Here is a 17,852-nt window from a genome sequence, read left to right on the forward strand (position 1 = left end):
CAGTCACCCTCAGTGCAGAGCAGTGCGTCACTGGTACACCGTCACATGAAATTAGCAGAGCTGGAATTCAGCACAGGGTCAAGCCAGATATGACAATGATTAGCTTCTGAAGCACAGCCACCATGGCCACACCGCCCCCCACACACACATCCCACACCACACCATGCACCCTTGCCTCCCACACTTGCCCTACCCCGGCCTGGCCTCAACCGCACAGCCACGACGACCACACCGACCCGCACACACCATCCACCCACCCACACTACACCATGCCTCCCACACTGCCCTACCCCGGCCTGGCTTCGCCCGCCTGCCCGCCCGCCCGTCTGCCTCCCACACGAGTCGACTGCCCTTCGCCTGCCTGCCACTGTTTGTCCTGCTCAGCCCTGCTGGACTATGGGAACAGATTAGTGATTCATGCTTTCTCCTTGGCTCGGCAGAAAGGCCAGATCAAAGACATTCCATGCATAACCAAAAAGCATGTACAGTCTCGGTTTCACACACACACATGCACACGCACACACACAAACGCACACGCACACACACACACACACAAACGCACACGCACACACACACACACACACACACACACACACACACACACACACACACACACACACACACACACAGACACACGCACACACACATACATTCATGGACACAGACAACTCACACAGACACACCATGTTTTGTTTTCTTACTTACAAGAAATCGGATGTGCACACTGGCGTGCTAACTGATACAATTTATTAAAGTAGTAACAACAACATGACGGCCGTAACCGGTTTCATTGTAACTGACTAACAGAATAACACACACGCACACACACACATTCATGCACAGACAACTCACACAGACAGATAGACAGACACTATCGAATAAACAAGACAACTTACTCTTTTTTTATCATTTCCATTTTTTTATTTTACCTTAAAATGATGTTTTAAACATACTGTATTGCGCACAAACAATTTTGGAGCAATGTGCATTTCAGACCAAACCAGTCATAGCATCACAAAAGCAATCTTGTACAGTTGGCCTGTCCATCATCCCCCCATTTAGCTTATGACTACCATCTTCCAAAGGACAAGAGCAGCCCTGTACAGTTATCCCACATGATATCACTGTGCACGACATGCCCTGACACTCGAGCGAATGAAAGCCTGACAACCAAAAATCATCTTTCCACCAGAGACATCAGGGCGCACATGTCCTCTGTTAGACAAGAAACTGACCGAGCAAGACGGTTTCTTTCTTTTATCAGTGAAGTCATGTAGATGTCTCTGAGGTAAAACAAAAGAAAACACAAACAAAAACAGAAAAAAACATCACTGCTGGTCGAGACAGAAAACAATTGAGTGATCCTCCTGGGTCCTGGGTTTGCAAGCAGCATAAAGGAAAAAGAAAAAGGAAAAGAATGATTATGAACTCTGCCCTCTAGAACTCCAATATGACTGTTGAATTGCAGCACTTATGTGAGGCATAGCTTTTAGACTCCTAAAGGGATAGGGGGCGCTGTAGAGCTCCTCTTATCAAGGGCCACTACTGTTTCCTGTATCTTATATTGTGGGACTGTCATGTAATGCCAATTCTGGCTGTCAACTAGTTTTTTTGTTTGTTTTTGGTTTTCGTTTTTGGGAGAGAAGATACAATAGGCTTGGTCATATGGTGTTTTGTGTGTTTGTTTATTGTGCAGTACATACACTTGATTGAAAAATGCCAAAATACCTGCAATTACAAAAACGGAGTACGCGAAGTACATCAAAAATGAATGAAAATGGTGTTGAATTAACCCGGAGAAAAAAACAAGACTATGGCCTCATCATGAGAAGGCTAGCCATTTTAAAAACTCTATAATATATATTTTCAATTTGTACAAAACAAAAAAAACTTTATAAATATATACACGGGCCATCATGGGCCGAATGGGGGCATTACAGTCTCTTTCAATGAAACACTTAACAAATTCAAGAGTTCAATAATCAATGGCACCAATTACACTCTGCCTCAACCAACGCTCAGCAGGGACCCATTTGGATTTACATACATGGTTTTCATTTAGTTCAGTTGGAAAAACATCTATGTGGAAATAAAAACTGACAAAAGACGTCAGGAGGAGGAAGAGAAAAAAAAACTGGACTAAATGAACAAAAATCCTGTAAATAGTCATGAGGTATAGTGGAAAAACAGGAACTTTTTTCTCTTTTTTTCTTGTCTTTTTTCCTTTTTTTTGGAATAGCGCGCATATCACATTAAGGAAAAAAAAACGCATATCACATAAAACACACACTACAAAAACAACGATGTCAATAATATCATTTTCTATGAGAAAATTAAAACCTATTACATGGCAGTATATTGACACTGTAATAAAAACATATTCACAAAATAGCAGCAAACAGTTTTATAAGAGAAAAAAGCATTTTTCTTTTTTCTTTTTCTTTCTTTTTTTTTTTTTTAAGTCATCAATATTTGCTGGGAATACCTCCATAGCAGCTCAGAGTGAGGAGTGTTCATTCCACCTTTCTTGCTTTTAAACTGTACAATCACTCAATGATTCGGCACATTTTTTCCTCTTACTTCATGCCACCACTACAGATTCTCGCTCCACAACTCATTTTCTCAGCTATTTCCCACAAATGGTATCTTTTTTTTTTACCACTCTACAATGGATGGCAGCAGACATCTTTGAGTTTGTGCAAAATCGTCTAAAACCTTGTTGTTTGTACAGTTGAAAAATGGGTAACACTTAGTCATTTTTCCTCTTTGAATTTCCGATGCACACTGATTCATCATCATGGTTTTTCACTGTTTCAAAAAAAAAGTGAGAGAGAAAAAAAAGACTCTTTCCGAGGCCGTACAAACTGAGTACTTATTGCATTACGTCAACAACTATCTATGACTAGTTTGTTAGCAATTGTGCACTGAACAGATTTAAATAATCATAGAAGACTAAACCATTCTGTCAAAATCCACACTGGCCTTGAAAAGAGAATATGTTTTTTTGCAATAAATAGTCATTAACGCTTAAGATAACTATAAATTACATTATTCTAGTGTTTCAATATGCTTCAGATGCAATTCAAGCAACAGAAAATGCAATGGTCGTGAAAGTGTGTCGTGAAACATGAAACAATGTACACTGTATGCGGTCACCAATACAACTGACCGCCGTGACCCCGATAGCTTTTTTCGTTGTTGTATCTCTGTATGAATGTGTAGATATAAAACGCTGAGTCTTACTCCCTAGAGCTGGACAGGCAGTTTTCTCTTTCTTCCTTTCTTTTTCTGAATAAAAATGTCTCACTCGCGCTGTCGCACCTTTCCTGAAACCACAGAGGTTAGATTTTTGCTCTGCATTGCAAATTGCCATTTTTTTCCACCATTCCCATGTTCTGGTTTCCTATGCTGTACTCAAAATAGTCATTAATGTACTACTGACTCAAAGTGCTTTAAGGTGGAATGGTTTCAGAAATAAAAAAACAAGACAGCATAGTCCATGGACAACTGGGCTACCCTTTAAAATGGTCTTTAAAAGTTAACTCTGCACACACACTTGTGCACAACACGCCAGCTCTGGTCTGTCCATTTCTCACCAACTGAACCATGGCCGTGTGTCTACCATCTACCATCATCATCATCATCATCATCATCATCATCATCATCATCACACATAGGGTTTTTAAGCTGTTTTGGATCCCAATACCAATTCACAGCCTTTCAATTTGAACATTAGATGTAGTAACGCACATCAGAGTGCAAAGGCGTTGGTAGCAGCACTCACTACAACATTTGATTTCTGTCCAGTTCAGACCCTGCTGTTTGGCTTTATGCAGGAAAAGGCCTTGGCTTTGAGCCGGGAGAGCCGACTGCCCAAAAAAAAAGACCACTGACTCTTTTGGACAACAAAATCAGAAAACAAAATCTGTTGTTGGACAAATGTCCCCAGTAAACTATTAAAGGTGATGTTGGCTTTTGGAATTTTTTTTTTTTTTTTTTTTTTTTTTAAGAAACACTTGTGTTTTGCCCAATTTGAAAAAAAAAAACACAAGGTCTACATCCCACATATGATTTCATACACAATATTCTGCCTCTGTACTTTTTTCCAGATTGTTTTTCTTTTATGATTTTTTTTTTGTATTTAGTTTTCTTTCACAATAAGAGTCATTTCATTTCTTTTTTTTTGCCCGATTTCATGCTTCGATCAGCTGAACTTAGGGAATTTTTAAAAAGCCAAAGTGATGGCACGTGAGCAAAAGCATTGATCCCTTCGCTGTCCCCACCTACCAGGATGCCGTTTAGGGGAGTAGGGGCTGTGGGGGCTTGGGTATGGTGGTGGGGAGCGGGTTTGGCAGTGAATAGGATGGGGGGTGGGTCAAGCACTATGCTGCGAGCGCTAGAGTGTCCATGGGGAGTACAGTAAGGTGGGGGTGCTGAGTGATCGCAAAGCAGCATCATCATCATCCATCTCCATCTTCTCCGCCATCTTCTCACTCTTCTTCCTGAAAAGCCTCTCGCCCGTTTTTTTTGTTTGTTTTTTTTCTGAAACAGAAACGCGTTTTCCGTCTTTTCCCCCTTTTCGGCCGCTCAAATGTTCACGTCCCGCACGTCCGTGGGGGTGCAAGAGAGATCCACTTCCTCTTCCATGGTCTTGGTTTCTGTGGAGCCGGCGTGCTGCTGCTGGGCCTGGCGAAGGCTGGTCTCCAGCAGCGATTCGATCTGCTCCTGACAGGCGCGGAGGCAGTCCTGGATAGACACAGGGAGAGACAGAGAAGAGATATTGGACATTAGCACAATAGCAATGATGGTGATGAGTTATCTTATTTGTAAGATACATTTGTAAAAAGACTAAAATTCTCCTTTAACATATTCGCAAATACATCAAGTGATGCAGACAACTGTAATAGGAAAGTATCTTAAGTAGGCCTAACGTAACCTAAGTAATATTTCTACTCCACCTAGGAAGCAAGGTTGCATGTGCATATTCATTTTACTGGTCTAGTCATCTGACACACCATGACCACACCAGTAAAAAAAAAACTATTAGCAACCATGCTAACTGAACACTCACAACCCTTGTCCATTCACAATACTGTTTGTGGAGGCTGATTGACAATTCATACAAAGAGGCTATCTGAAAACAGGAAGTGGCAATAGGAGATTTTCGGTTTTGTGTTTCGACATTTCATAGGGACTGACACTGCAGCAATGTGCTACACTACCCGTAGCTCTAAAACTATTTTTGTACTAGTGGTGGTGGAGGAAGCCAAGAGTTGTGGTAGCGGAGAAGCTTTGCAGCTGATGATTAGCCTATGTATAGTTTGTCTGTTCTGATATAAAACATTAAAAGAAAAAAAGACGTCATAAGTCCTCCATGGTAAAGTTTATGTGTTGATCTAGCATGCTTTGCACCCCAGTCGTCAACAGTTGTGTTAGAATAGGAGCGGAGTTAGATAGTGCGCTAAAAACATGCAGTGATAAAAAAAGCTAAAAACATGCAGTGATAAAAAAGCTAAAAACATGCAGTGAGCGCTTCTACCACCCAGGGGAAGCAGCAGCTGGATTAGGAGGCCAGCACAAGAAAAGAAGGCAGCACAAGAAACTCAATCTGCTAGCAACAGGTCCTGGCCTCCCAAGACAATGGAAGGGTAAAGCCATTCTCCTGGGCAAGGCCGGAGAGGGGGCAGACTCTCTCTCTCTCTCTCTCTCTCTCTCTCTCTCTCTCTCTCTCTCTCTCTCTCTCTCTCTCTCTCTCTCTCTCTCTCTCTCTCTTTCTCTTTCTCCCTCTCTCTGTGTGTGCAAGGAAGGGGGTGGTGGTGGTGGTGATGGGGGTGGGGATAGGGTGCCCTACAGGGGGAACTCACTCTAATGATTTGGGCTCTCATTACTCGGATCAAAGAGGCTGGGGGAAACCGGAGCTGGCTGGGTGTGAGAAAGAGGCTTGAGAAGTTATGCGCGTCCGTCTCCCCGACAGCTTACTCAAGACTATTGCGGATGGATGATGAAACTTTTTTTGCAGGGCGTATGAACGGGTTAGCTGACTACACTTCCTGCCGAAACCGTTCTAGATTTTGGTCAGGTCTTTTTTTCTCCTTAGCCATCGAATTTACTGCACTGGCTGATCCACCCTTATAAAGTATCATGCATGGGTACGAAGAGCTAGCGTGGGCGAATACACTGTACCCTACCGAGATATATTTCTCCGAAGTTGTAAACGTTTATAGTTTTGTGGTTTAACAGGCTCACTCAAACCGAAACTGTGCTTGGGGTGTGTTGAAAAGGGAGAAAGAGAGAGAGAGAGAGAGCATGGGTTCGCAGCAACCCACCCCCTGCAAAGGGCTTTGATGAACAGGAGGTCTTCCGTTAAATACAGGTATTCAACCAGGCCTCCCCTCCTCTCTCTCGCTCTCCACCCCTTCTGCAGTCCCTTTCCCATGCCTCTGCCACCTCCCACCCCCTTATCAATAACAATGGGGACAATGGATTAGGGGATTTTTGGCACATTGACGTAATGCTATTGCTTAGGATGGACCGTCTGTACCCCACAACTGTTCTGTAAGCACAGGCTCTTCCTCTGCTAAGTACTACAGATTTTGTGAAAGTACCACCAACCATGTGCTAATTTCAAAACCAGAGACAGACAGAATATGTTATATAGGGAGGACATGTATAATATGTAGCATACTGGAGGACTTCTGACCTCACTAGATTTTAATTCTCGAATGCGTGTGCGACAATACTAGATTGCACACCATAAAGAGGGCTCTACGGCACCAACTTCAGGACAGGAAACAGGAAGCGCTGCATGCATCCTTTTTTGAACTTTGAACCACGCAATAATGCATGTTATTTTTTTAATGAAAAGATTTTCATTCTTTACTGTGTAGCCACGACATCAGCTTAAGTTAATTCACTAATTTTCTTTTACGTAATAAGAAAGTACAAGAAGTTGGGATCTTACTGGATCGCTCTTGATGATTTGTGACAGCAGCTCTGTGAGGTTCTGAGAGGTGAGTGAAGCGTCCATGCTCTTCATATGTAGGCCTTGTACTGCCGCAGCCACGCTACCAGCAGCGATCATGGAGGGCGGGTTAGCGATGAACTTAATGTCTGGTGAGGAGAAGAGAAAGAGAGAGAAAAAAAGGTGAGAGACGGATGACGACATGCACATTCCTGACAAGTAGCAGCAGCCATTTTGAAAGCTGCCATCTTGTTAATGGGGTCAGGGAGGATCGTCACTTTGACTGATCATTGGGCAATGGGTCGGAAATGGCAGGGTAGGGTTAACATACACAAAGCTTACACAAAGAGCATGACTGGAATCTGTGGGTCATTCTAAAGAACTTTCAGTCTGTACAAGTGAAAGGTGGAGATGGTGCAAACACTTGCTAGTGCTAGCAGGGGATACACAACATTTAGATCGAAATGCACAACAATGTGTTTGTCAAATTAGTTATATCTTTTGCCAAAGTATGCACCAAATGCTACAGAGTCATAATCATAGTAGATTATCATATATTGCAAAAAAGTTGAACTGATCTTATGTAATATAGTAATTTCCCCCTGGGGATAAATAAAGTTACTCTAAAGATTCACATGTGTTGCAAAAGTCAGCACAGAACATACAGTATATACAGCAGATGCATATGCATATGCAAACATAAGCAGCACATGTGCATAAAAATATATTCACACCACTCTCCACAATCTGAGGGAAGAAAAAGTGAATGCGGAAGACTCCCCATCCGTCCGTCCGTCCATCCATCCACCCCCCACCTCCTTCCCACTTACTCAGCCTGCCATAAATCAACATTCCACCCCCCCCCCATACACCCCCTTCTTGGTTGGACCTCTCACTGGAAACATCATGTCTAACATCCGCTTTTCAAGTGGTTTAGGGGATTATAAATCTTCTCCTATGTGTTCCCACACACAAAAAACATGCATATAAGAAAAGGGAATGGGGTTAAGGGTTGGGGGGTGTTTTGAGGTGTGGGGCCCCGTGCAGGGAGGGGGTAGAGGGGGTTTGTTCTGGGACACGGGGTGTCTCTAGTACTACCTTCCCAGACTTCCAGACTAGCTTGGCAACTTATCCGAGGATATGGCCCACGCACACTAAGTTATGAGGCCCAACTACTACCGGGTCTTTTATTTAGCAATGCTTACTACCGCTGTCTTAGTGAAAGCCCTTCAAGTAGTAACACCCGTGCAACATAGCAGGGCCAGGGTAGGTGAGGTTTTCTTTTTCTTTGTGTTACCATCTTCCACTTCCTAAACGTGCTGCACCACTTTGAAAAGGCGCTTGAACAAAAAAAGACGAAGAGCATGTAGCAAGATGAATCAAACTTGACACTGGCATAAAAGTAAAAGGATGAGGAGGTGGGAGTTAGGGGAGGGGTGCCATTATTGTTAAGGGGGTCCATGTTTTGGGTCTGACTTGCCAGAATGCCCAGAGTTCTAGGATTGATATTGGGGGAAAGGAAAGGGGGGTAACGGGGCTGGTAATGGGGGGTTGGTATGGTGAGGTTGCGGGGGGGAGGTGGGGGGAGGTGCTGGGGCTCTTTTGAGGAGCTGTGGAAGGAATGCCAGCCACCCTGAAGGAGACAAAACTGAGCCTCCTCTGAAGGGGAGAAGGAAGGGGGATGGTGGGATGGGATGGGATGGGGGGTCTTCTAACAGGGTCATCTCCTGCACTCCTTGTTGAGTGAGTAGGGAGTAACTTGAAGAGAAAAAAAGAGACATTGTCCAACAACGCCAGAATACAAGCCCTGGTGATGGTGGTAGTATTGGTCGAGACATTCAGGAATAGAGAGGTCTGGGTCACATGGTATACAAATGTGCAAGCATACCAAAAAAACATTGAATGAACCTAAAATTGTCTGTGAAGTTTCCTATTTTTTTCACTCCTTTAATTAACTTGTTTAAATTCCAGTGCATGGCAAATGCATGCCTTAATCATGGCAGCAGTAAAACCTCGTCCAACTCAACTCCTCCTCAGCCACATCTGCTGTGAGTGAGCTACACTTGTTGCTGTGCGTTCGTTTCTCTTTCTGAGAATCTGCGTTCCTCCCTACATCCATCCACATTCCCCCCTAAGCCACCTCAAAGAACCTTTATAGGCAGGAGGCGCACTCTCTCTCCCTTTCTCTCTCTCTCTTTCTCTCTCTCTCTCCCTCTCGCTCTCTTTCATGCACGCATGTGTACTCTCTCTCTCCACACACACACACACACACACACACACACACACACACACACACACACACACACACACACACACACACACACACACACACACACACACACACACACACACAGAGCGAGAGAGAGCCACCAAGGGAGTAGAGGCAGCCCAAGACTGAGCCCATTCAATCTCCTCAATTAAGCAGTAACTTCAAACAGCAAACCACAAGTTAGGTTTTCCCCCTGACCTACCACAGCACAAAGGGGGCTTCGTCCAACACAAATCCACTTTTGTTTGGGCGAAGGAGGCAGACTGGAGGCCTATGTCGAATTGGAATTCTTTTTTCATATCACCTTATGCAAACTCCCTACACTTACGCACCCACCCCCTCTTCTTTACCCCTACCTCCATATCCATATTACCCATCCAAACCCCTGGCCCTATCCTTCCCCCCCACCAACACCCACCCCTCCCTGCCTCCACCCTCTCTTCTCCACTGGACACAGGAGTCTGGGCCTCCTCTATTGTCCCAGCCCCCTAGCTTAGTGTATAAAGAGATTTCCAACCAACTGGAGATTGGATAGGATGGTGCCCCCCTGGCACACCAGGACGGGGCGAAGTATCATCCCCAGGTCTTCAGAGAGAGTCAACAAACAAAAAAGGGGAAAGGGGGGGGGGGGGTGTTGGGGGGGGGGGGGTGGTTGGGTTGGGGGGTATCTACCCTCTGATCTCAACCAAAATAGGGCTCTCCTCCTCACACCATCCACGACCCACGTTTAGCCTACAACGTGAAAAGAAACATTCTCAAACTTGGAAAAAAAATACAAATGAAGGAGGGAGATGATGGTATGGGTGGATTATGTATGATCCAATGATCACAGAACCAACTCCACACAACGCCTATTCCAAAGTTATGCAACTTCAAAAAAAAAAAAAAAAGAAATAAACCCAAAAAGGGAAACAAAAACTCTCTGATTAAATATGAGATGAAGGCATGTGTCGCACTCTGAGGGGGGGAAAATGGGGAACGTGGGGACTATATGAAGGGGATAATGGCACACAACACAGACTGAGGCAAAAGAGGGGATGGATGGGTGAATCACAGATGATGGGGATGGGTATACACCTGTTGCGCCTAAAAGGATCCCCTGAAGTAAATCCACAGTAACACACATTATCCTGCAGACATATACACCAATGAGTAACTCTCAATGTATACAAGCACACAGCAGTTATCAGAGTAGCAATAACAGATTGAACCCTGCAACAGCATGCATACCTGTAGCACAGAGAGCCACAAAGGTCTGAGCATGTTTGCGAAGGATTTTCTTGGTGTCCTGATGAATGGGAAGTTTGGAGAGGAAATGTTCAATGAAATCGTGTGGAGTGACTGACGCTAGATCCCATTTCAGCTTGTTCAGCACAAGTAGCTCCATTTGCTGAGGGAGAGGAGGGAGGGGGTGAGAGAGAAAGAGAGAGAGACAGAGAGAAAGAGTGAGAGGCTAGCCTTAACAAGCTATGACAAAAGCTTAGTGAAGTAGGGTACAGAGGCCACTAGAGGGCGACGGAGCACCACTGCGTAAAAGTTATCCAAAACCGAGTGCCTCTAGCGTTCTCGCATTGCCACTAGTATTACGAAAATAATGCGCAAAAATACATTAAGTATACATCCGGTCCCATTTGCTTAAGACCTTTTCTTAGTATTAGGCTATATGTATTTTGATTCAGAGTAGGCCTATAACAAACATGATTTAACATGAAGACTTGGGGAAAGAAACACTAATTCAATATAATAAGAAAGTCGTTGCATATTACAACACAAGAATATTAAAAAGTGATTCATACTCAGCACATATTGACAAACTACATCTAGATCTATGTGTACTACATCATGCATTGTGGCAAATAGGAAATGAAAAGTTAAGCAATCGTACCAGTAACTCGCTAGGTCGGATTGAATTGTCGGTGTATATACACAACTTCTCAGCTGTTAAAGGAATGGTTTCCTTCATTTTTGATGCCAAAAACATACAAGTGGCTCCCAGTAACTGTAATCTTGTTTTCTTTGTCGGCTCAACAGACAAAAATCTGTCCAAGTAATTCATAGCCAAGGGAAAAACCTCCTCTTCGCATTTCTGCTCTTCACAGACCTGTGGAAACCGGAAAGACAAAAAATAAGACGACCTCAAAGTAATACAGTTTTCGTAAAGTGTCTAAAAAGAAACCATTGCAGCGAAAAGGAATGGGTTTCATCATATACATCGCTGTAGAATATTTTGCGGAAATGTCAAAGTAATTGCAGACGTCTCTTTCATACACACAAAGGTGGCGTCAACCGCATGGCTTGGACTGAAATTTGTAGTTCGTCATATTTTCAAAAAATATTTTAAAATATTTGAAAATTGTTTTGCACCATAATATTCACATGAAAATGTTGCTTAACCTATGTTCTATCAGATCCGCTCCATTATACAAAGTTTTTTCAATGGTAAGGTATAAAAATTAATTAAAATTATGTCAAAGTCTTCCTCAAGAAGAAGCATGTGACACAAACCTCTCAGTGGCACTCAACTTCGAAAAATAATTAAATTTATATGCCATTGCACGACATCAACAAAACCTACATGTAAATGACCCACACACCATAAAATTTCATTTAATCACTCGGGCATTACTTAATAAACGTGTAATTTTAGTTTAATAACCGCTTAATCGCCCAGAGTCAAACTCTCCAGCTCACGAGACTTTCTTTATCAAGCGCGGGAGTATCGTAACCTTTACATCGCATTAAATAGCAATCCTTACTAAAGTACCTTTCAGTCAAGATACTTTTAAGGGTATTTAATGGAAATACTCTCTGTAACATAGCTATTTCTGCCTTTTAAAGCCCGATTACTTTGCCACTAGCAAACAAAGATGGCGCATCTACTGGCACTAGTTTCACTGCATACGTGTACATTGCTGTTTATTTATAATAATATTTAGCTAATTTTGTTTCTGTCTTCTATCGCAATATATACATTGGAACCATATCCTTCGGCTTCTATCTTTAAAAGACATGCCAAGACTTATTTTTTCCAAGAATTACATTGATACAGTACCCTGTACAATGAGATATCAAACAAGCAAAAGGTCGGTTAGTTCTATTAGGCCAAGTGGTAACACACCACGCACCAATACACAACCAAAGCGTTGCAACTTGGTAAATAACACAATGTAACATGCAATTCATTTGATACATTTCAGTCCAAAGGGCACAGTGATAAGTTTACATAATGTCGAGGCACACGGAACACATCTGCCACGGAAAATTCTTACAACAATGAAACGAACCTCAAGCATCCATGTGGCAACAATCCTCCTCATGTAAGGCACAATTTCTTTTTGAACACATTTTAAGTAGTTCGTGGCAGGAAGATAATTGTCTTCAGCTTTGAGCATTGCTTGTAGAACTCTGTCATTGAGTAAATTCGTATCCTGGTATGCTCTCCTAATAGTGTCCACTTCGCAGCAAAGAAGCTGGTGTTCCATTCCTAAGACGATCGCTGAAGTTTGTGGGGCTGATAGAGACAGACTGTGCGCTCCTGGTAGAAGTTCTGTGGATGCTGCCTGCAGCTACTGGCGTTCAAGCCCTCTAGAGGAACTAGTCTGCCCTTCCCCGTGAAACTCCCCTCGCAGTGCTTGAGCAATGACGTTACTGTTGTTAGAGATCAAAGCCGCGAGCGAGCATGAGCGCAGAGTGGCCACAGTGAGGAGCGCAATTTTAAAGAGCTAGGCATAGGCTTCCTCCTCATCTAGGACGAGCTTGCTATTGCGTATTTGAAAGTGGGAGGTCTCTGTTTCTGAGAGAGGCGGCTGGTCTGGATGGTGCCAGGACGGGGGCGTCAAGTTGAAGAGGGCAAAGAAGGATGCTCCAGTTGGGGGTAGTATTAACTAGCCTAACCGCTGATGTGTTTTAGTCATCTTAGCTATGGTGTGGGTCTGAAACTTATACATTATATGAAACGTTATTTATCGAAATCACAGTAAGGTTGCATTATTATTATTATTATTATTATTATTATTATTATTATTATAGGCCTAATTATTATTATAATAATAATTATAATAATAACAATACTTTTCTTTGCCAAAGAAAATCCAAACATGTGCTATGCAATACATAATATGATGTAGGCCTATGCATATAATCTAGGCCTATATATATATATATATTTTTTTTTTTTAAATCAAAAAGATTACAAGGACCCAATGCCTCTGTAAGGGCATCATGATTTGCTAGAGTAAAAGTTATTATTCCTAATAGTTCACATTTACTTAACCATAAGTTCTCCATGTAAGACAATTGTCCTCTTCACTTGCACTGGACAAGCCCATTGTCCCCCCCCACCCACCCCGTCTGCAGTTTCTCCCTGTGCCTATCAGTGGTGTCTTGAGTCATCCGTGGCACTGCTTACAAAGTGTAGCTTGTTCTTTGCACTTCAGCCATTAAGCGAGAATGTGTGAGGTTATTACTTTCACATCTAGTTTATCTTGACAAATGTTCCAATGCAAACAAGCAATAAGGAACAGGGATTCGGATTGTACAGGCTTCTTCAAAAGAACATGACATGTTTAGCCTAAATCCTATTCACTCTCCTTAAAGAAATGTTTTCGAGGGATGGCAGTTTTATAAATGCAAATAAAATGCCTGAGGTCAATCCAGAGTTATGTTGGTGTGAATTCCACAACATAGTTAAGGAAGGTGTGATTATCCATCATAGACATTTGGCTTGGAGGTTTCTAGACTTCAGTGCACAACTAGAGGTTTTAAAACTCCCTTATTTGCAGGTTACATCTGATAACTGTATATAACTGTATAAAACAAAGACCTTTCACTTTGGAGCTCACTGCATTTGACCTGCCCACCTCAACAACTTGCTTGTTCACTGACATGGCGTGAACAAGAGCAGAAGTATGCATGTGTGTGCCAAAGTTTGCCCAACCCATGTGTGGGCTCAAGTCAAATTCTTTTTTTTCTTTTAAGCAGACATGGAGAGATGAGGCTATATAGCCTACATGGAAGAGAGAGAGAGAGAGAGAGAGAGAGAGAGAGAGAGAGAGAGAGAGAGAGAGAGAGAGAGAGAGAGAGAGAGAGAGAGAGAGAGAGAGAGAGAGAGAGAGAGAGAACCTTTCTCACACCTCTATCTGCATGCTGCACATTTGAAGGACAGATTTTATCAAACAGAGACAGAGGAGTTGTGCCCCCCACCCAAATACACCCAATTTGCAACTTAGTGTCACACTTATGGTACACGTGTAACGAAAAGCGTTTATGGGAAACCCTTGTCTTTTTTATTCTTCAAAGCAGTCTTGTGGTTGTCTCGCATTTTTAGTTTTTGTGCCAGGGAAGTGTGGTATTGACAGGTGTTTCAGGAGGTGGAGGGGGGAAGGTGATAAGCAATGCTAAGAATGTTCTAGGTCAATCGAAAATAAAGTGTTGAAAATAAGGATGCAAAATTGCTGCTTGTAGAGAACCAACTTGTGATGCAACTTGTTGCACTAAACATTTCATACCTATAATCATTATTATTCCTGGGCTGTTTCTTCGATCCATGCACAGACATTGGGACTGCAACGGTGAACTCAGCGTCAACAAACACAGCAGATTGCCTTTTCATTTTTTCTAAATTAATTGTTAAAGTGGTTTGTAAGCAGCACATTGATGCATGTTGAGAAGAACCTATAGCCTCCTCTCTGTATGGCTCAATTCTGCTTGACCCATGTCATCTCAGGAACCAAATTCCATCACCAAAAGACAAGAAAGAGACCCTGACAATCCCATAACTCAATCAATATAATAGAAAAGCAATTACATTGCGAGGGGTATAGAGCACCGTGTAACACGCATAAGAGAATAATGCCCATTACGTGCAGTCTCCTGACAACAACACTCTTGACCTCCACAGTTGTAAATCATGTGTTTGTAGAAGGGAATCCAAGCCAAAGAGTCAGACGCAAAAGAATACATGTAAATTGTTCACATAAACCACGTCAGCCGTTCCAAGTGATTGCGGTATGGGACAATAAAAAGTGGAAGTGCATCTCGGAAACGTACAAGTGGATTCAGTTGTTAATCAGCAATAAATTGTGTGTAGACTGGGACTACCGGTATATAGAAACATTAGTTATGGTGGAAAAGGAAGATATCCTCCATGCTCCTTCTTGTACACTATCTGGTGGGTCGCACGAGAAGGCTAGGCTCACAGTAGGAAAGAGGGTCACCAGAGCATCTCAGATTGAAGTTGTAGTAACACTTTAGAATAACGTCCTATTCACAGCCATATAAACACTTTATTAACATTTAATAATATAATTAAGATTTAACAAAGCATTTACAAATGTTTGTAAATAAGTAATAACCAAACTACGACTGCGCAGTGGAGTGGGGATCAACTTCTACTGTTTGAGTTTTATGTGGTTTCATGCCTTCTGGCCTTTGGAGGAGAAACTTCCAGGACAGATGTGACTGCGCTGTGTCTGCTGTGTTAACATAGTATTTCTTGCCCATTTATAAACTTTTGTAAACATTTTGTTGATAATTAGTTCATTATTTATAAAGTGTTTATAAAGCTGTGAATAGGACGTTATTCTAAAGTGTTACTGAAGTTGTAGCCCCTTAATGCATGCTGTACCTCCAGTGGCATGCTGTAATAGTCATTGAAAAGTTAACTAATAATACTGCAATACTATGACTTAACAGAGGACCTTTAGTAATGCACTATGACTTGGTTATTGCCATTCTGGTAACAACAAATTAATAACACCACGTTTTTAATGGGTTAAACTGTGCTTTTATTTAGAGCAGTGCCAAACTAATGTTTCGAAGTTAACACATCTCCAGCAGAGTCAAAAGGAATTGGATGTGTTCAGTCCAACAAATTCTCAAGATTATGTCGACTACAGCAGGGCCATGTCCCCCATCTGCACAAGAGAAATACAGATATGACTTTATTTGTATCAAGTGTTTGGGTGAGACTGAACATCCTTGTTGCACATTGCTACATGCAGGGCAAGGTGCTTTCACTCTGTACCAGACATGCAGATGTACTAAAAACGTAATTGTTGATTAGTTGTAATCAGAGGCGTCAAAAGTAAAAGTAAAAGTAATTTTATTGTGTAATTACAACGCCAGCACATGGCATTACATAGCTGTTTCACCATTTATTCAATTCTACAAAATGAGATAAATAGACCGTGCTGTTACTGAAAAACACTGAAAAACACTGAAAACCTAACAAGGACCCACCACAAACTTGATCCAACCAGCGCAGAGTTAGCTGATCGTAAGACAGGTGCACGTGTCTACTGGTTACTCAGATAAGTTACTTGTGCTGGAAGGAAACTGTGTTTCTTTTTTTAAGAATTACTTTTACTTTTGACATCTCTGGCTTTCACACTTTGTAGATAGCCTATTGATATCCAGATGAACTACATACTTTGCGTATCTCGTTTTACAATAAGTTGGGGTAAACGCAACACTTTCCTTATCAGTATTGGCATCCATGAGGTCACGTTATAGTCAAAGTGATAATGTAGGCTGTGTGTGTGTGTGTGTGTGTGTGTGTGTGTGTGTGTGTGTGTGTGTGTGTGTGTGTGTGTGTGTGTGTGTGTGTGTGTGGTGTGTGCGTGCGTGCGTGCGTGCGTGCGTGCGTGCGTGCGTGCGTGCGTGCGTGCGTGCGTGCGTGTGTGTGTGTGTGTGTGTTAATGTCAATGTCTTATTAATATGTTGATATGTTTAGTTTAACTGCACATTGGAGACTGGTCAAACACGATTTCAAACTTCTGTGTTAACCCTGTTACATAGATTTTTTGAAAAGAAAGTACACTTGACTTGACTTGAAAAAATAGGCTATATATTGATCTAGTGTATATAATGCAAAATGCGTTTACGCAGATCCAGGTTGTAGTCGTGCAGGGTGGGGGTCAGGATGGTTGTAAGACCCCCACTTTGACAGTGGTCTATTTGAGGACACAAATGATATTAGGTGTATTATTAATATTTAAGTCTTAAAACATGGCCCCTGTTATACATAAATGATCTGTCACCAAAGTGGCAACGGTCCTAATGTCTTACTGAAGTCATAATGCATTATTGTAGTAGTACAGTTTTTTCAATGTCTATTGAAAAGTGACAGAGCCTTCCATGTTGCTGCTCCCATTCTTTGGAACAATCTGCCCGACCACATCCAGAATGCCCCTTCACCGGCCATGTTTAAGCAACACCTTAAGACACATCTCTTCCTGGAGGCTTATGACTGCTAGTTCCACAAGCACTTTCACTTACATGCATTCACACACACGCTCACACACTGACGCGCACACACACTCACACTTTCCAACACAACACTCTGTGAAGCGTCCTTGGGTGTTTTGAAAGGCGCTATATAAAACGAAAGTATTATTATTATTATCATTATTACAGCGTCCTACTGCCATTGCAAGGCTTAATTGTATTCTTTTGTAGGGCCCAACATTCTAAGAGTCACCTAGGCACATGTGTGTGAAGTGCGATCGAGGTAGTCGCCATACACCTCCAAAAGTAAGTGTCCGGCGTTCTCGCACTTGTACTCTCAGTCTCTTCATGTGATTCATCTCTCCCCATGCAGGGTCATTTCTCTCTTGGACAAAA

At 42.3% G+C, this 17,852-nt stretch overlaps 1 protein-coding gene across 1 annotated transcript; it reads right to left on the minus strand.

Annotated features, from left to right (window-relative positions):
• Positions 1-916: 916 nt before the first annotated feature.
• On the minus strand, positions 917-12,913 carry ccnd1 (cyclin D1). The gene is made up of 5 exons (XM_063196950.1): positions 12,515-12,913; positions 11,116-11,331; positions 10,461-10,620; positions 6,962-7,110; positions 917-4,746 (listed from the first exon to the last, which is right to left on the minus strand). Exons 1-5 carry the CDS (start codon positions 12,710-12,712, stop codon positions 4,588-4,590), a joined length of 882 nt encoding a protein of 293 aa, XP_063053020.1. The 5' UTR covers positions 12,713-12,913; the 3' UTR covers positions 917-4,587.
• Positions 12,914-17,852: the final 4,939 nt, after the last annotated feature.

This window comes from Engraulis encrasicolus, chromosome 4 (genome assembly GCF_034702125.1).
Source record: "Engraulis encrasicolus isolate BLACKSEA-1 chromosome 4, IST_EnEncr_1.0, whole genome shotgun sequence".
Classification (NCBI taxonomy): domain Eukaryota; kingdom Metazoa; phylum Chordata; class Actinopteri; order Clupeiformes; family Engraulidae; genus Engraulis; species Engraulis encrasicolus.